Here is a 20,369-nt window from a genome sequence, read left to right as displayed (position 1 = left end):
CTGGGAAGCTGAAAATAAACACACACTCGCAAAAAAAAGAGAGGATATTATTTGTGACTGCCTGCGCTATTCTTTATTTAACCCACATTCAAATGACCATGTTATGATTAGCTTTCTCCACCAGCACCCTATTAGGATCATGGTATGGCACCAGCTGTGGTTAAGCCATAGGTTCCATTATAGGCATAATGTGTCATCATTCTGAATGCCTATATCCTATCTGTGAGTAAACAGATGACTCTATAGCTATGCAGTTCTCTGCCCAAAATAGTCATTGCCAAATAGTCATTGCCAAGTGAAGATTCCATAATATTTCAGCTGAGACACGAGTGGCCACGGCTTCCAGTTGCAGCAAGGCATGTTTACAAGGAAGCACACACCACAACGAAAGAGCAGCAAGACCCAAAATACTCACTCCTCTCCAGGCTGCGAATGAATAGGACGCTTGGTTCAATCTGCCTCCAGCCTTCCCAAAAGTATGTCTGAGGCGCTGGCAGGGGCCCTGTGAGTAGGCTACCTACCGCAAGCTTGGCACGGTATGAGTGAGGAGCAGAGGGAGGATGGACAGCATGGCTGCTTTTGTTCCTTCTGCAGGAGGCAGATAAAGGAGACGCAGTAGCTGTGCGGCAGGACAGACGCACACATTGACTGATAGACCAACAGAGACACACACACATTGACTGATAGACCAACAGAGACACACACACATTGACTGATAGACCAACAGAGAGACACACACACACACACACACACATTGACTGATAGACCAACAGAGACACACACACACACACACACATTGACTGATAGACCAACAGAGACACACACACAGCTTATCAGACAGGCATTGATGGAGCAGTGACTCACAGCTTATCGATTTCAGAAGTATTTTCCCAATTTGGAATCAAAGAAGAAAATAAATATAGAAATATTGAATATAGTTCTGCTTCTCTGAGAGACACGAACAAAGATGCATGGTAATATGGTAATTACCCCCTTTACATTTCCACTCCAATTGCACTCTCTTTCTTTTGTACTGATTACACATCTAGCGAGTGTCCCTATTGTATCCCAGAAAAGTGACCAGCTACATACAGAGATCCTTTAAAACTGAGAGGGGCTGACTACAGAGGTCACACACTTATTCACACAATATGATATGGAATATTATGTAGTTGGCTGTTGCATGAAGTTGATTGAAGTTCAAATCGTGCTCATTTGTGACATATCTGATTTTGCAGAGCACATTAAAAACCGGTCTTGTGGAGCGATTCATGGAGATATGAGCTGGTCCAGCTGCTTCTCCTGTCATTACCTCCTCTCCTCCAACTCCACCCCTGGAATGTGATAGTAGACATTATAAACTGGGTGGTTCGAGCCCTGAATGCTGATTGGCTGACAGCCGTGGTATATCAGACCATATACCACGGGTATGACAAAGACAATGTATAATTTGCAGTAATTCTACAGCATGAGAGATATATGAAATTATAGTCAAATTGGTGTAACATATAAGCGTTATAATGCATTACCTCTTTAACTGAACCCTTGTACCGCCCTGCCCATGTTCCCTCCATATCATTCCAGTCTCAGGTTCCATTCTATCCAGACGGACTCCATTATGTGTCTTTTCTCTATGGGGTCTGGGGAACAAAAGGCAGTGAGACCTCTTAGCACTCACAGCCCTGCACACAGCAGACTAAGCCAAGCGCATCTCTGAAGTGTGCCGACATAGGTCAGGGAGCATACACCTCCAATTGTCAGCCAGCGCTCAGCCTCTCAGCCTGACACACAATACCTCTGGGTGACCGCAGATAACTCAAAGCCCTCGGTGCCACTGCCAGCACTTGATAGTCTGCTACTCTGCTCAGCGTTCACGCCACGTCGATCGATATAAACAACTGAAATTAAACGCTGTAGAAAATCCGCTGGCTACGGTTAGATACACGGCTTGGCACGGGAGCTTTGTTACTCAACCTCTTGCTCGCTGTCTCTTTGTCACTAAACAAGCTTGACTGCATGCTTTGTTACAGGTGGCCAGTCTTCAATAGCCTTCCTTCGCATTCATAAGCAGCTGAACGCCAAGACTTCACTGAAAAAACGGCTCGTTAGGAAGAGAAAGCAGTTTTCTTCTGGCTCCATACATCATGCTTTAAAGCAACTTGATTTGGCTACAATATTTCTATTACTCTAGTACCACGCCATCTTGACTAACCTCTTCAATGGGGGACAGCAGAATCTTAGTTAGTGAAGACTGTCTGCTGCCCTAACAATACTCATCCCCATGCATACTGAATAGTATTGACTTTCTCTGGAATATCAGGCAATTAAAGCAATGAACACACACTCTGCTATGTAACTAGTGTGTAGTACACCATACATCCTAGTGTAGGTGATGTATCAGACTTCTTTATGAATGATTCTTCAGAGGAGCCGAAAGACCAAATCCTTGAAGCCTGGGTACTTTCGCTCCATTGTTTTCCAGGGTTGTAAAGTCAATCACATTTAATCCCTCACTAGTACAGAGGAGATAGACTGTTATAGCCCTTCCAAGCACTTCATAGTAGCAAATCCTCTCTGGAGCTATAGGAGTGGGCGGTCCAGGCAGTAGTCAGCCAATAGTCAGCCAGAGAGCCATATCTGTTTGCTCTTTCCTTTTTTATGTGATGATATGATGCCCTGGTTCTTTGATGGAGAGAGAGATGCTGTGGTAGTGAGCTAACTTCTAAGATCCTCTCCTGTCTAATGTAATCACGGTGTCAGGTTGGAGAGCGAGTGGAGGGAAAGGGAGGTGATGGGTCAGGTCTCCTGGCTGCCAGGCTGGTTTAAGAGAATAGCTTTGATTTAATCCAGAGCAGCGTCCCCGCTCCCACCCGCTCCCCACGTACAGCCATGCTAATATGCCCAGAGGGCTCCTCCTTCAGTAAGTTGAAAAAGAGCCTCGCTGGATTTATGGCAAGCAATATCTTGATCTCTTTCCAATAGAATTAATCCATTTACTTCACGAACCAGAGACGATAGCGAAAGGAAGGAAGATTCTGCATTCTCACCCCCTCCCTCTCTCTAGTTCTGAACCTGAGTTGAGGCATTAACTGACTTTGACCTTAGCGTTTAGTTGTCTGTGCAGTCAGCAGTGCATGGTTATTCATCTCCCTGAGATACAGTGAGGGAAAAAAGTATTTGATCCCCTGCTGATTTTGTACGTTTGCCCACTGACAAAGACATGATCAGTCTATAATTTTAATGGTAGGTTTATTTGAACAGTGAGAGACAGAATAACAACAAAAAAATCCAGAAAACACATGTCAAAAATGTTATGAATTGAGTTGCATTTTAACGAGGGAAATAAATATTTGACCCCTCTGCAAAACATGACTTAGTACTTGGTTGCAAAACCCTTGTTGGCAATCACAGAGGTCAGATGTTTCTTGTAGTTGGCCACCAGGGTTGCACACATCTCAGGAGGGATTTTGTCTCTAAGTTCTTCTCAAATTTTAGTTCAGCCTGACTTTGGGCAACTCGAACCTTCAGCTCCCCCTCCACAGATTTTCTATGGGATTAAGGTCTGGAGACTGGCTAGGCCACTCCAGGACCTTAATGTGCTTCTTCTTGAGCCACTCCTTTGTTGCCTTGGTTGTGTGTTTTGGGTCATTGTCATGCTGGAATACCCATCCATGACCCATTTTCAATGCCCTGGCTGAGGGAAGGAGGTTCTCACCCAAGATTTGACGGTACATGGCCCCGTCCATCGTCCCTTTGATGTGGTGAAGGTGTCCTGTCCCCTTAGCAGAAAAACACCCCCAAAGCATAATGTTTCCACCTCCATGTTTGACGGTGGGGATGGTGTTCTTGGGGTCATAGGCAGCATTCCTCCTCCTCCAAACACGGCGAGTTGAGTTGATGCCAAAGAGCTCCATTTTGGTCTCATCTGACCACAACACTTTCACCCAGTTCTCCTCTGAATCATTCAGATGTTCATTGGCCAACTTCAGACGGCCTGTATATGTGCTTTCTTGAGCAGGGGGACCTTGCGAGCGCTGCAGGATTTCAGTCCTTCACGGCGTAGTGTGTTACCAATTGTTTTCTTGGTGACTATGGTCCCAGCTGCCTTGAGATCATTGACAAGATCCTCCCGTGTAGTTCTGGGCTGATTCCTCACAGTTTTCATGATCATTGCAACTCCACGTGGTGAGATCTTGCATGGAGTCCCAGGCCGAGGGAGATTGACAGTTAATTTGTGTTTCTTCCATTTGCGAATAATCGCACCAACTGTTGTCACCTTCTCACCAAGGTGCTTGGCGATGGTCTTGTAGCCCATTCCAGCCTTGTGTAGGCCTACAATATTGTCCCTGACATCCTTGGAGAGCTCTTTGGTCTTGGCCATGGTGGAGAGTTTGGCATCTGATTGATTGATTGCTTCTGTGGACAGGTGTCTTTTATACAGGTAACAAGCTGAGATTAGGAGCACTCCCTTTAAGAGTGTGCTCCTAATCTCAGCTCGTTACCTGTATAAAAGACACCTGGGAGCCAGAAATATTTCTGATTGAGAAGGGGTCAAATACTTATTTCCCTCAAAATGCAAATCAATTTCTAACATTTTTGACATGCGTTTTTCTGGATTTTTTTGTTGTTATTCTGTCTCTCACTGTTCAAATCAACCTACCATTAAAATTATAGACTGATCATTTCTTTGTCAGTGGGCAAACATACAAAATCAGCAGGGGATCAAATACTTTTTTCCCTCACTGTAGATGTGTCCTCTGTTCTCCTTAGTGAGTCTGCTACACAGCAGCCTGTCCTCTAGTCTAGTCAGTCTACTACTGTGTGAATGGAGGGTGTCAAAGGCCAACTCTGGACTACCTAGTAGTGAGAGTGGTCTCAGACCAACAGAAGGAGGTCAGGAGGAGGTGCCATCTGGAGAGGAACTCTCACATCCGGGGAGGAGAAGGGGAGGGGGTTGTGGTGGGTGACCCCTGACCCTGAGTGGAGGCAGTGATGTCAGAGGGCAGAGGTAGCTATGCTCCAGCTGCGTAACAACTTGTAGCTCCGCTCCACCATCAAGCTAATCATGGTAATCTACACAGACAGATGTTACCCCACCCCGCTCACAAAGCATGCCTCAACGCGGAGGGAGGGAGGGAGGGATGGATGAAGAGAGAGAGGGGAAGAAGGAAGGCGAGAGGGAGGTGGAGAGGCAGGGGAGGAGGGAGGGATGCAGTCCTGCTGGGAAAGCACTGAGGCAACATGTCAGAAGGCTCTTGCCGGTTTCCGCAGCCCCCCTCCCAGCCTCACACACAGCCCCCTCCCAACCACACACAGAGTAGTCATAAGCCTTGTTCATGGGCCTGGTGGGGAGTCTTAATACCCCTTCGGCAGTTTAGCCAAGGCAACACGCTCCCAATTAAAGGGTCCTTCAAGCAAGATTTACTCCCCACCAAACCCCTAAACACTACTCCCCCCTCCCCATCCTCCCTCAGTCCTCCGGCAGCCACCTCTCCTTCCCACATTTCTCCTTCCTCCCTTTCCTTCCTTCCTATTGCTGTTGATTCAAGACTTTTAACTGTGAGATCAAAGAGGGTGAGAGTTTACCTAGAACAGGATTTCTGCCATCCCCTACCGGGTAGCTCCATTAGGCTCCACGCTTCTCTCATTTTTCCGCAAGAGCTCCCTTGGGCTTCAAGGCAATTATGCAGTGGTGTGGCATAATATTTCATTCTCCTCACATTGCATTACTCTATGGTGGAGTTAGCTGCTAAAAGCTTCATACAGCCCAGGAGGAAGGGAGCTGGTTGCTAACGGCTTCACACTACTGGAAAGACATGGAGATGGGATGAGAAGGGGGAAAAGAGAGAGGAGGGAGACTTCTCAAGGGCATGATAGGCTGCTATCTTCGCTCACTGGATAGGTGTGAACACTATACAGCATTGCATAGAATTTGCATGTATACCCTGCCTTATATCGTTCATAAATATCTCAGAGAGAGAGGGAGAGATACAGAGAGGAATGGAGAATATTGAGAGTAAAGGAGTGGCGCTAAGAGGGTGAGGGAGGGAGATATAGGTGAGAAGATGGGGAAGGGGATTCTCCTGTCGTTCTGTTCCGTGGTGTGTGGGGCCCCAGGCGAGGCTGGTTATAGCTGTAATGATGATGACGCAGTTCTGCATGCAGACAGCCAGTCAGTCAGCCAGGCAGGCAGGCACAGTCACAGGTGCTCAGGGCCCCAGGCTCCGCTCATCTCTCTTTTCTCTCCACACTCTGTCTGCTCATCATCAGCTAGAGCAGGCGTTCATCACACCCAGCTCCCAACATGCACACAGGAGGCTCTGCTACACCTCTTTTATAGTTCTAAACCTGGAGCTACAGCTACTCACTATGGGTCATAGTCTGAGACTGGAGCTTTAACATTATGAAGCCAGACGGTGATCAACATACACCGGCTGATACTCACAGATACCTATAGACCTGTCTCCATCACACACAGGCATCTGTAGCTGTCTTTCCTGATCACGTGTGTGCTTCTTGGTTATGCTAATCACTGTTGACAGGTATAGAGTTTGATTAGGATCCACACAGCAATAATTAACATGCCTGTTGGTGTCCCATGTCTGGATCCTCTCCCTCTCCTGGGTCTCAGGGGGTGGGTACGTAAAGAGACAGCTGGTTCTCGCTGCCCAAGGATAGCTGCATTTAGCCTACCTTGGAACATGGCTGTCTTGGTGCTGTATGTAGAGAAAATGATATTTTGGAAGTGATACTGCTGATTTTGGAAGTGAAACTGCTGATAAGAGCTTGTCTTATTTTTTTTCTATGTTGCTTGGATTGTTGTTCACATACATATTCACATATACAGTCCCTTCGTATGGTTTTACCTTTACATCCACATTGACAGTCTGTTTAATCTAACCCCTCCTCTCCCTCTTCTCCTTTGCCAGAGATCCGCAGTGGCCGGGGGCCTAAGGAGGGGTCACTGAGGTCGCTGCCCCTGTACGACACGCCCTACGAGCCAGCGGAGAACGGAGGGGACTCGGACGACGAGCGTCCCCGCTGCCCCAGAGAGAGCCGGCTGCCGCAGGATGACGACAGGCCCCCGGAGGAGTACGACCAGCCCTGGGAGTGGAAGAAGGAGCGCATCTCCAAGGCCTTCGCAGGTACGAGAGCACGTATGTAACACTCCTCTCCTCCTGCTCTACGTCTCCTACATTACTGTCACTCTGTGTCTGTGCTGCTGTCCCTCTCCATCCCACTAATTGCCCAGGTACCCTTTTCCAGCACTAACCAATGTGATTACTGCTTCTTTCATGGTTTCCGGTATCTTATCATCTTATTTTTCATTCCCTTCCCTCTGGTAAAGCATAACAGTAAGTTAATTTGCAGGTGTCAGGTCTGGTGAGTGGGGCCTTTTACTGGATGTCTGTTCAGTCTTTGGCATTTATTGTTATGAATCTTGCCCTGGAGGCAGCTCTGCAGAGTGTGGTTGTGCCAGCTAGTGACCAAAGTCGTAACATCTGATTTTAAACATAACCCTAACCTTACCCCTAACCTTAACCACACTGCTAACCCTAAACTTAAATTAGGATTTCAGTTTTCATGAATTTTTACGATATAGCCAATTTTGACTTTGCAGCTGTCCCATCTAGCAGAAATCGCTGACAATTCATGACAATAAACGTCAACCTGCAGCTTGGGAGAGACCTATGGTGTATGGTGGGTAGGGGAGCATGACTGTTTGCGTGTTCTGATTCATATACGGTATACACTATATGCAAAAGTATGTGGACACCGCTACAAATTAGTGGATTCAGTTATTTCAGCCACACCCGTTGCTGACAGGTGTACTGTATAAAATCGAGCACACAGCCATGCAATCTCCATAGACACACATTGGCAGTAGTATGGCCTTACCGAAGAGCTCAGTGACTTTCAACGTGGCACCGTCATAGGATGCCACCTTTCCAACAAGTCAGTTTGTCACATTTCTGCCCTGTTAGAGCTGCCCCGGTCAACTGTAAGTGCTGTTATTGTGAAGTGGAAATGTCTAGGAGCAACAACGGCTCAGGCGCGAAGTGGTAGGCCACACAAGCTCACAGAAAAATTGTCTGTTCTCGGTTGCAACACTCAATACTGAGTTCCAAACTGCCTCTGGAAGAACTGTTCGTCGGGAGCTTCATGAAAATAATTTCCGTGGCGGAGCAGCCCCACACAGGCCTAAGATCCATGCGTAATGCCAAGCGTCGGCTGGAGTGGTGTAAAGCTCCAACATGTTCCAACATCTAGTGGAAAGCCTTCCCAGAAGAGTGGAGGCTGTTATAGCAAGGGGGCACCAACTCCATTTTAATGCTCATGATTTTGGAATAAGATGTTCGACAAGCAGGTGTCCACATACTTTTTGTCATTTAGTGTATGTGTGCATGTATGTGTGTGTTTGCATGTGTCTGTCTGTCTCAATGTCTCTGTCTGTCTCTGTCTGAGTCTTACTGAATGTCACCTGGGGTTTAGAGAGCTCCAGCATAGCTAACACAGCCATAACTGAACCGGGCAGTTCCAGGACAAACACAAACAAACAAAAAGAGCGGTGGAAAAACCAACACCTTTCCTCGATTTGAAACGATACTATACCAAATATTAAACAATCCTTTAAAGGTTTTTTTTCTTTACCTCTTCCTCCTTTTTTATTTTCCTTTTTTGTATTCTTTGAACAGCTCTGCTCTGTTCTGACTGCATTAGCTACAAGGGCTCTGTAAGTGGCAGTGGATCAGAACCAGAGACAAGGAAGGACAACACCTCTAAATCCCTCACAGGTACCACTGACACACACCACCTGGCTGGGCTCTCTTTCTCTGTCTGTTTCTATCTGTCCGTATTTACTTGGTCTATGTTTCTCTGTTTCATACTGCAGTAAATGTGTGCTGTCTCTTTCAGCTGTTAGGAAAAACGGATGTAATTTCTTTCCTCTCATGATTTTGTCTTTTATCCAACACTAAGGCGAGTTTATTTAGGATGCTATTTACAAACACTCCTCTCATATTATTTCCTTTGATGGTGATTAATTTCATTTGCTCGGGATGTCAAAGTGATGTCTGCTGTGGGAGAACAGAGATAAGAGTACTGAAGTTGTCCTTCAAAGAGGAAGACTGGAGTTGGAGAAGTGCTTTGATTTATTGCATGTCTTCAACCTTTTTATGTTCCATTCAGCCCATAATGATATCCCAGTGTTTGGTGGAGAGAGAGACTTCTCCTCTGACAATCTGTCATAAAGCAGAGCTTTCTGAAAGAAGAACGCCTCCCTTCTTTCTTTCTCTCAGCGTGTGAAGAGCTGGCTGCGAACTGGCTCTGTTCCAGACGTCTTGATCATCAAAAAGCTCAGAGAAAGTTCAAGAACTTTATATAAAAGGGCCTCAGCTCTAACACTGTCTATAGACCTAGGTCTTAAAGGTGACAGCTCTGGTAGACCTAGGTCTTAAAGGTGACAGCTCTGGTAGACCTAGGTCTTAAAGGTGACAGCTCTGGTAGACCTAGGTCTTAAAGGTGAAAGCACTGGTAGACCTAGGTCTTAAAGGTGACAGCTCTGGTAGACCTAGGTCTTAAAGGTGACAGCTCTGGTAGACCTAGGTCTTAAAGGTGACAGCTCTGGTAGACCTAGGTCTTAAAGGTGACAGCTCTGTTAGACCTAGGTCTTAAAGGTGACAGCTCTGGTAGACCCAGGTCTTAAAGGTGACAGCCTAATAGAGCCAGGTCTTGAAGGCATGTCTTCCAGACCCAGGTCTTAAAGGTGACAGCCCTGGTAGACGAGTTCCAAAGGCAGACAGCTCTGTTAGACCTAGGTCTTAAAGGTGACAGCCTGGCAGAGCTAGGTCTTAAAGGTGACAGCCTGGCAGACCTAGGTCTTAAAGGTGACAGCTCTGGTAGACCTAGGTCTTAAAGGCATGCTCTTGGTAGACCTAGGTCTTAAAGGAGCTCTGGTAGACATAGGTCTTAAAAGGTGACAGCTCTGGTAGACCTAGGTCTTAAAGGTGACAGCTCTGGTAGACCTAGGTCTTAAAGGAAGTGACAGCTCTGGTAGACCTAGGTCTTAAAGGCGTGACAGCTCTGGTAGACCTGTCTTAAAGGGTGACTCAGCTCTGTGTAGACCTAGGTTTGAAGGTGACAGCTCTGGTCCTAGGTCTTAAAGGTGACAGCTCTGGTAGACCCTGGGTCTTAAAGGTGACAGCTCTGGTAGACATAGGTCTTGAAGGTGACAGCTCTGGTAGACCTAGGTCTTCAAAGGTGACAGCTCTAAGTAAGACCTAGGTCTTAAAGGTGACAGCTCTGTAGACCTAGGTCTTTAAAGGTGACAGCTCTGGTAGACCTAGGTCTTAAAGGTGACAGCTCCTGGTAGACCTAGGTCTTAAAAGGTGACAGCTCTGGTAGACATAGGTCTTAAGGTGACAGCTCTGGTAGACCTAGGTCTTAAAGGTGACAGCTCTGGTAGACCTAGGTCTTAAAGGTACAGACAGCTCTGGTAGACCTAGGTCTTTAAAGGTGACAGCTCTGGTAGACCTAGGTCTTAAGGTAACAGCTCTGGTAGACCTGGGTCTTAGGGTGACAGCTCTGGTAGACCTAGGTCTTGAAGGTGACAGCTCTGGTAGACCTAGGTCTTAAAGGTGACAGCTCTGGTAGACCTAGGTCTTAAAGGTGACAGCTCTGGTAGACCTAGGTCTTAAAGGTGACAGCTCTGGTAGACCTTACACGTTATCTTCTATATCCAGGCTGTTTGAAGATTGGATCATCATTGTCAGAGCACTATAAGAAGTGTGTCATCATAATGCGACCCTGGCGACTGCCGATAGAGACAGGGGGCTGAATGAGCCAGTACCTCATGCTCAGCCAGAAGTCTCAGATCACTCAGGACAGGTCATCGACCCAGGCCAAGGGTCAGGACGATGAACAGTCCCTTTCTTCTGGTTGTCACCTTAATGACTTGTCGTCTGTTACCATCAGACCATTGGGTGTGTTAGGAAGGAACTTTCCACACTAGCTTCAGATATTGTGTATATGATGTGTTTTATATTCTGTTGGTGAATTTAAATTGTTTGCATTTAAACTCTTATTTGCATAGATGAATAATGATATTGTTCACTCTTCAGATTTCCTCTGCTGTTTCCAGCCTCATAAAGATGCCGTATAGATGCTGTTTCTATTTAGACGTTGGTATGTTGAATTAAAGTGTCAGCACGCAGAATATTAACGGGTAATGAAGAAGTATGCACCCCACAAATAGAGGAGAGTGGGTGAATAAGAGGTATTAAACACCATAATGCAGCTACCTTTATCTCTCCCTAGCTGAACACTGTAATGCCATCTGAATAAAGCACTATTTGTCTTCATTAGAGCTGTATAAGGGACAGAACTGTAATGCCCCCTGTATGTACACCACCACCTCTCCTTAGCTGTCCCCGCCGCTTGGGGCTGCCTGCCTCCCTGTCTAGTACATCCACACACACAGTACATGTCGTTGGTTTTACAGGCCCTCGCTTATTATTCACTGTTGGGTTATCTCTTGACAGATATGCAATGGAATGTAAATTCCCTCCCTTGTTAGGGTGTTTGGGAGGTTGTGTACATGCCATTCGGTTAATCACTCATCCTCGCCGCTCGTCCCCCCTTCTCCCTCAGGCGTTGACTTTGTGATGGAGGAGACGGGGGGTTGAGGAGTGAGGAAGATCCATTCAAGTTTGGCCATATGAAGAGAGCCTCTGTGTGAAAGAGGTTGGTGTGTGGTGGGGGATTGTGTACGGTGAGGGGTTGTGTGTGTGTGTGTACAGGTACACACACTTGTATGTCTGTATGTATGTATGTATGTATGTATGTGTGTGTGTTTTTTTTTTTTTTTTTTTTTTTTTTTTTTTTTTTTTTTGTTTTTGTTTTTTTTTGTTCATGTTCAATATGCACACCACACACACTAATACATCCAGACATTGAACAGGCAGCCATTGGAAATCTGAGTAGTGCCTCATTATTTCCGGCTAGAGAGCCAGTGTTACTTAATCTGTAGACCCTGTGTTGCTGGCTGCTAAACGTCATTAAGTTGGCTGCTAGCCAGCGTAACCCAGTGAATTTACTGCAGGCGAGATAACAGGAGATGCTGTCAGAGCCCTGAGGCAGGTCCTGAGGAGCAACACACACACCGCTTTATGGGTTTTTAATGACTCTTCAAGGACTTAATGACCCAGAGAAATCTGAAGCACAAAACTCTTCTATTCTTAAGTAAATAATTGAATCAGTTTCATTCCAGTAGTGATTATTGCAGTGTGTTTAAAGAGGAGTTAACAGACTGGTTGGTGAGCCTGGTCCATGCCCTGGCCCCATGGTTCTCTCTGTCTCTCTCTCTCTCTCTCTTTCTCTCTCTCTGTGATGGCCTGTCACTCCACAGTGCTTCATCCCCACCGGTCTGGCCTCCCCTCCGCTGCTCCAATGCTGATAACCTCCCTGACAGGCCTCTTTCATGAGCCTCAAATGTCTCCGCTGCCTTTGAACGCGCATCACGCTGCCTGTTGTTATCTTCCCTCACACACGTTGGCCACCCACCCCAGCCCTAACCCCCACCTTCTCTCCCCCTGCACAGAGCGGGCGCTCTGCCAGCCTGACCGTAGCTCTTCTCTCCCCTGGGAGCCCCGCTGTGTGGCCAGCTGTGAGTCTAGGCAGAACGGGCACACTGTCATCTCCCCTCCATCACTCTCTTGCTCACCTCCACTTTCATATTTAATAGGAACATATTCTCTTCACTACAGATAAGTGTTGGGAGAGAGGGATAGAGAGAGGTGGATGGTGATGCGATGGATACAACGTGCATTTACTATGAGGTGGCATATGGCGGTTTCTTCCACAATCAGCCGTGAACTACTAGTTTCTGGTGATGGTGATATGAGAGCATCTGCAAAAGCAATTTTTGTTTTTCTGAGCTCTCATCCAGCTCCTAATAAACGCCATAAACATTGCAATCTACTAACTTATTTTGAATATGCATGCAATTAGCAGGGCAAATTAAGCAGAACTAAATGAAATGGCACAAGTGGGCCAGTGATTTATGTGGCATCGCTGTTTACACTGATGAAGTAGCGCTGCCTAATTAAAAGAACAAGGTAAACAAATACCTCTTGTAGAGACCTCTAAAAAAAAAAAAATATCTGGAGTTTTTATGGAATGTCTGTCTCTCTCTCTCCTCTCACTCTCTTCGTCATCAGTATAGACTGGCACAAGACAGAACACTCCAGATGACACAGTACCAGAATGTCACGTCACAGGAGGCTATGTCATTGTGTCTTCCTGTTCCTGTCATCTCCATTATATTCTGAGAGTCCAACAAGTTCTGGCTCTGGCCAATGTTCAGTCAATTGGATGTTTGAAGCTTTGTAGATTTAGAATGGGATTGTGCCCAACAGGATAACTGTTATATATTTTTTTTACTTTAGTATATACTGCAATTCAGTGGCCTTGTGGTTAGTGTCCGCCCTGAGATTGGAAGGTTGGGAGTTTGATCCCTGTCCGAGTGAAATCAAAAACTGTAAAAATTGGACCCGATGCGTCTCTGCTTGATACTCAGCATTAAGGAGATAGATTGGGGGTAAGGCCATGTGATAGACTAGTGTCCTGTCCAGGGGGTGTACTTGTCCATCAAGCTGCCTCACACTCCTGCTCCTATGAGCCATTACGACTCGCACATGCCAAGGCTTGTGCAAGGATACTTGCTATATACTACAGTGTTTAATTTGCATATACCCTGCTCATTCCCCTCCCCATATCCCAATTTCTGCAACCAATAAGTGAGAAAAGTACATACCAACTATAGACCATATATTGTGTTCTCTACACGTTACAGAAAAGAGCAGAAGCTTGAACTATTCGTTCAGACCTCAGTACTACCTACCTACAGTTTATGGAACATTTGCTCTTTTAGTATTTCTCCAGTAGGTTTCCTCAAGGAGAAAGACTCCACTTCTATGTCAAAGATAATAAAACAAAAACAATATAGTAAATAATACAGTAATGTCCACAAAAACACTACAGTAAATACTACAGTATACTACGTTCCGCAAAAACACTACAGTAAATACTACAGTTTACAACAATCTTCAAAAACACAACATGAATTACTATAGTATGTACTACAGTTTTCTTTTACTACAGTATTTATACTATAGTTAATTGTAAATACTACAGTATACAGTTAACTATAGTACTGTAGTGTTTTTGCTGACATTAGTCCGCAAAAACACTACCATGATGTCTGCAAAAACACTACAGTGAATACTACAGTAAAGTCAGCAAAAAGACTACAGTGAATACTATACTATTTACAGTGCATTCGGAAAGTATTCAGACCATTGACTTTTTCCACATTTTGTTACGTTACAGCCTTATTCTAAAATCTATTAAATACATTTTTTCCCTCATCAATCTACACACAATACCCCATAATGACAAAGTCAAAACAGGTTTTTAGAAATGTTTGTACATTTATTAATAATAAGACCCTTTCAGACCCTTTGCTATGAGACTCGAAATTGAGCTCGGGTGCATCCTGTTTCCATTGATTATCCTTGAGCTGTTTCTACAACTTGATTGGAGTCCACCTGTGGTAAATTAAATTGATTGGACATTATTTGGAAAGGCACACACCTGTCTATATAAGGTCCCACAGTTGAAGACAACCATCTTTGCAGCACTCCACCAATCAAGCCTTTATGGTAGCGTGGCCAGACGGAAGCCACTCCTCAGTAAAAGGCACATGACAGCCCGCTTGGAGTTTGCCAAAAGGCACCTAAAGACTCTCAGACCATGAGAAACATGATTCTCTGGTCTGATGAAACCAAGATTGAACTCTTTGGCCTGAATGGCAAGCGTCACGTCTGGAGGAAACCTGGCACCATCCCTACGGTGAAGCATGGTGATGGCAGCATCATGCTGTGGGGATGTTTTTCAGCGGCAGGGACTGGGAGACTAGTCAGGATTGAGGAAAAGATGAATGGAGCAAAGTACAGAGAGATCCTTGATGAAAACCTGCTCCAGAGCGCTCAGGACCTCAGACTGGGGCGAAGGTTCACCTTCCAACAGGACAACGACCCTAAGCACACAGCCAAGAGTGGCTTCGGGACAAGTCGGGACAAGTCTCTGAATGTCCTTGAGTGGCCCAGCCAGAGCCCGGACTTGAACCCGATCAAACATCTCTGGAGAGACCTGAAAATAGCTGTTCAGCGACGCTCCCCATCCAACCTGACAGAGCTTGAGAGGATCTGCAGAGAAGAATGGAAGAAACTCCACAAATACAGGTGTGCCAAGCTAGTAGCGTCATACCCAAGAAGACTCAAGGCTGTAATTGCTGCCAAAGGTGCTTCAACAAAGTACTGAGTAAAGGGTCTGAATACTTATGTAAATGTAATATTTCAGTTTTTTATTTTTTAATAAATTTGCAAAATTTTCTTAAACCTGTTTTTGCTTTGTCATTATGGGGTATTGTGTTTAGATTGATGAGGAAATAAAAACATTTAATCAATTTTAGAAGAAGGCTGTAACGTAACAAAATGTGGATACTTTCCGAATGCACTGTATACCATAGCATACTATAGTATTTTTTCATGTGGGTCTGCTGCTTGCATCCAATATGCCCTGGAGACATCAACATTCATCCTGACTGAGAGATAAAAAATTGGTAGAATGGACTGTATAGTTGGAGAGAGAGACTCTGTGAGAGACAGTGTAGGGCAGAGTACACCCTGGGGGTTTGGTAGAATCGGGTGAGCTGGGCTCTGTGACTTCCTCCTAATGCTCAAGGCACCTCCACTGTCACTGAGTCCCATGGGATGTCCTACTGAGTGAGAGAACAACCTTCTACCAATGATTCACCTCTTCCCAAAGCAAAACACATGGATCACCGTGGGGACACGTCACTGGTGAGGCAGTGCCAACTAAAGGACCTGACGCCTGTCTGTGCCAGCCCAGTCATACACCCAGACATTTCTATCTGGCACACAGTTTTGTGCAGTATGTGTGACTTGGATAAGCTGTGGATAGAGGCTCCAGAAATGTTAGAGTGCAGACTCAAACTACAAAATGGCTCTGTGCATTCTCCACTGTGTTTCAGCCTCTCTCATCACCTCAGCCTGACAAATGAGGATAAAGAATTGTCACCCTCTGCTCCCAGGCAGGTCACTTCACACAGTGTCTCAGAGCAACGTGTCGAGGCCTTAAGATGCACTCATCCATGCCGCAACATAACATCCAATCCAAGATTTATTCCGAAAAGGCCTTTGGGCTGACAGCAAATTGAAACAGGTTATAGGGTAAGGGAAAAATCAAACAACTTGAAGACTGCCACTGTAATTCTGTCACTTGAATCAGTTTACCTTCCTTTTAGAAGTAGCTGTGTGACAGCTCACCTCATTATTGCACTGTGCATCTGAGCAGAGCTGAGCTAAGCTGAGACCGACCTGTAAGAATCGGCTTTTCATCCTCAGAGCAAGGCTGCATAACACCGCAATGCCTGCTACTCCCAAAACAATTACATGCTAACCTGGAATGTGAAATGAGAATTAAACTTATAATCGCTCAGCGGTGAGGGATCCCAAGGCAGGAAGTTATTATATTAGCTGCTAGAGCTCTAACCTCTGTCCTAACCCTATATCTCTGTCTCATTTGCCTTTGTCTGAGAACCAGGGATAACACTCTCTCCTATTGGCTGTCATAGTGAAAGGACACCATCCTTTGTGAGGATACCATTAAAGACACTTCATTCCGAGGACACAATTCATGGTGAGGACTCCTCATGTGAGCCCTTGTCATATCAACAGTCCTGCAGCCACATTACTCTCACCCTGCCACCACGGCACTAAGGCTGAGGTCTTTAATTGCTTGTCCAACTGAATATTCTCTGGTTTCCCTCTTCATCTGCTGAGCTGATTCCCCCCCTCCTCATTAGCATTTTCTGCACCCCAGCTATTTCCTGCAGGCCAGAACAAGGACATGTTCATAATGTGTCCGTTCAGCTCACAGAAGAAAAGCCAGTTTACCAGCCTATAAAACCTGGCGACAGCGAGGTGGCAGTCAGCAAACTCCCAGCTTTTCTTTTTTCATCAGCAGTGGAAATAACAGTCACTTCATCGCCTGAGGTGGGTGATTCTAAATGAATGGCTTACTTGGCATGAGGATACTAAAGAATATCTTGGAATAGGGGTTGAATGAGATGATGGTTTTGATCGGGATGTATTTGAGTTAGCCATTGTGTGATGTGTTCTTTTCATCTTTCTACAATGCATCTTCCTGCTACTACTATTTTATGAGGGAAATTCAATGATGAAACATAACATCAGGACTCTATTCATTTATCCAGAGAACGATGGGACTTGACAGGCAACATGTCATTCCTGGCTGTAGAACTCCCTCCTGCACAGCCAGTCTGGTGCTCCATGTTTCTTTATTAGCCACTGCAGCAAACAGAACCGCAGCTCCCTGGTGGATAGGGAAATGCACTCCCCTTCTCATCCCCTTATTTATCGAGCCTCCTGTGCTATTAAACACGGGGGCCATTCCCAGTGAAAGATGGGAAGGCGCACCAGCACTCGATTTACTCTGGTAATACCCCCATCTGGACATGAGCGATACATTTACTGAGGGGCTAGGTCTGCCGGGTGCCCCCCACCATTACAAAGGATTCCACTGTGTTTGGCTCCAGTAGAGAATCTTGTATATTGCCCCTTATCTTATTATGAAGGCAGTTTCAGACTTTCTAACTCTGTTATGAGCCATACCAGAGCTTATGTTGTCCGTGAGGCTTTTCACACTAGCCAAGTCATGCTCAGGTCCACTCAGGTCTTTGATTTTGTGTTTTAAATACCTCATTAGTAGCTCTCTTCAGCCACTTTCCCTGCAAAATCCAGAGCGTAATTAATGACTCTGACCTGCAGTTGAAAATTCCCCTGGTTGACTCCTTGTAAAACATCAAAGAAATACGTAGAGGCAAAGTGGAGAGGTCGAAGAGCAGAGTCTGTCTCTCTCAGGTCAACTAATATTCCTTCCTTTTCAGTCCTGCTCTCTCCTGGTTTTCCCTGCTGTTCCATTGACTGTGCTGTGCTGTGCTATACTAACCTGACCTGTACCTGTATGGGATGCTACTGTCCTTCATTTCTCTTACTCTGTTCTCTTCTGTTTTCCCCTTTCCCCCTCATCTCTCTCTCTTTATCTCAATCTTTCTCTGCCTCTCTCTGCCTTTATCTCTCTCTGCCTCGCTCTCGCGTTCTTTCTCTTATCGCTATCTCTCTGCCTCTACCTCTCTTTCTTCCCCTCCCTCCCTCTTGCTCCCGTCCTGGTGACCTGGGCTGCCTGCAGTAGAGATTAAAGTGATCAAGGACCTGCCGTGGCCCCCTCCTGTCGGCCAGCTCAACCACAGTCCTCCCCTGGCCCTGCTGGAGGGGGTGGAGTCACCCCCCGCTCTGCCCCCCCAGCCAGCCCAGCACTCTCCTGGACACAGTGGCTGTGACCAGCACCATCATGGTGGGTCTTATTGTCCCTGTCCTGTCTGTCCATCCCAACACCATCGGAGACCCTCATCCAATGTCCCTCATCAACAGTCTCCTTGCCTCTCTCTTGCCATCTCCATATCTAATTTCCATTGCTCATCTTCCTCTTCATCCTGTTCCCTGATAGGGTACTGTACTGGTGAACTGTCTGTTGAAGTTGAGAAATGACTAATTGCGTGGGTGACAACATACCATACAGTTGTAAGACAACATTCCATTCACTATGACAACATGTGAAAACAGTAACAGACAGTTATATATGTGTGACCTCATTGAGTGAGGAGGAAGTGATTGATCAGCTCTACAGTATCTTTTTTAATCAGTTTGACGGTTCACATTATCTCTGTAGTAACTGCCCTTTTCCATCTGGATTACATATGGCAGAAAATCACTAGCACCAGTCCAGGTTGTGTGGACGAAGGCTCATTACTTTTAATGCCGCTGAATTGCCTTCTGAATGGGTAATTGGAAGTGTAGGTGACCCCTAATGCTACTGTCAACATAGGCATAAGTGTTCCAAGACAAGCATCCCCCTGCCCACTGCTCTTTATAGCTCATACTACCAAACCCTTGATTGAGAACCCATTGAAATCCCCAAGTTTACTGCTCTTAATTTAGGTGAGAACATCTATGTACCACAAAGTGTTGGACCTTGCTTTTATAATGCTCTGTGACCAAATAATAACCCTATTTCCAGAGTTGTGGACTCGAGACACGAATTTGATGACTTGAGACTCGACTTGATAGAAAATAAAATAACTTTGACTTGGAGACTCGAGACTCGACTTTGACTTGAGACTGATGACTTAAAATTATCTGGACAGGGTTTATGTTTTTTTTGTCACTCATTTTGTGGCACAGAATCTCTGTGGATTACGCTCCACACAGCCTGAGACAGTAGCCGCAGCATCGCTCTTGCAAAAAAAACATGCAACAGATTGGCTAGTGAAACGCACACTTGGCCCTCTGATTGGACCAGCAAACTGTCAATCAATACAGGTCGGGTGCGCTAGTGAACAGATTACTGATTTCCTGTACAGCTATTGGATCGGGTGCAGCGCAAACAGCACATTTTAGGGAGAGGATTGCCATGATAAATATGCAGCTCCAAATATAGTTTGGTAATCAAGCATATTGACTGTTTACTTTGCAAGCTCACCAGCAATGGGGCATCAAGCAACAATTAGACCTAGTATAGGCCTACTGGTCATTTGGTATGTCAAAATTGCTTGAAATTGATCAATTACTAATGAAGCTTGCATTTGTAATTTGTTAAAATGAATTATTACTATGGCGAGGACGCACCATAGGCTCGTCTCTCCACTTGAGCTCTCCATACTCCCCCCAGTGGAGAATGCTTTGTTCTCTTGCCTTCACAGGTTAAAATGCATATGTGCTAAACCTATATTCCATCTAATCCTATAATATTTGCTAGCGTTTCATCATTCCGTCCCGTACCGTTTATTGCAACACTTAGACATTTCTGTTTCATGTTTGATCGATCCATTTTCATTTACCTTACCATTCCTTACCCTCTGAGGCGCAAAGTTCATTATGCACATGAATGTCGCAAGACTCATGAGGTAGAAGTTCTGTTTATTTAATTCAATGTATGGCTTCCTTTGTTCATATTTCCCGGGTTATGTCCGAGTTCCGTTTGTCTGTGTCCTATGTCTCTGTCATTCTGGTTGTGCGTAATAGGAGCGAGCGTGCCTCAGTGCACATAGAAATAGGCTACGTGGCCTGCACGCCATGCTTTGGATGAATAAGATAAATGATTGTTCCATGTATGAATGGTGATTAAATTAGTAATAATTAAGTCTG

At 45.5% G+C, this 20,369-nt stretch overlaps 1 protein-coding gene across 1 annotated transcript in view; it reads left to right on the top strand.

The window, feature by feature from the left end:
- LOC123485150 overlaps window positions 1-20,000 on the top strand; it is a 45,553-nt gene extending 25,553 nt beyond the window's left edge. Inside the window, exons 2-4 of the mRNA XM_045216042.1 lie at window positions 6,930-7,145; window positions 8,697-8,795; window positions 18,355-20,000. Coding sequence (XP_045071977.1) covers window positions 6,930-7,145; window positions 8,697-8,795; window positions 18,355-18,713 — 674 coding nt within the window. The 3' untranslated portion in view covers window positions 18,714-20,000. The remainder of the gene's footprint in view (window positions 1-6,929; window positions 7,146-8,696; window positions 8,796-18,354) is intronic.
- Window positions 20,001-20,369: the final 369 nt, after the last annotated feature.

This window comes from Coregonus clupeaformis, unplaced genomic scaffold (genome assembly GCF_020615455.1).
Source record: "Coregonus clupeaformis isolate EN_2021a unplaced genomic scaffold, ASM2061545v1 scaf0585, whole genome shotgun sequence".
Classification (NCBI taxonomy): Eukaryota; Metazoa; Chordata; class Actinopteri; order Salmoniformes; family Salmonidae; genus Coregonus; species Coregonus clupeaformis.
Note: the sequence above shows the minus strand (reverse complement) of the source record. Positions and strands in the feature narration are given on the sequence as shown.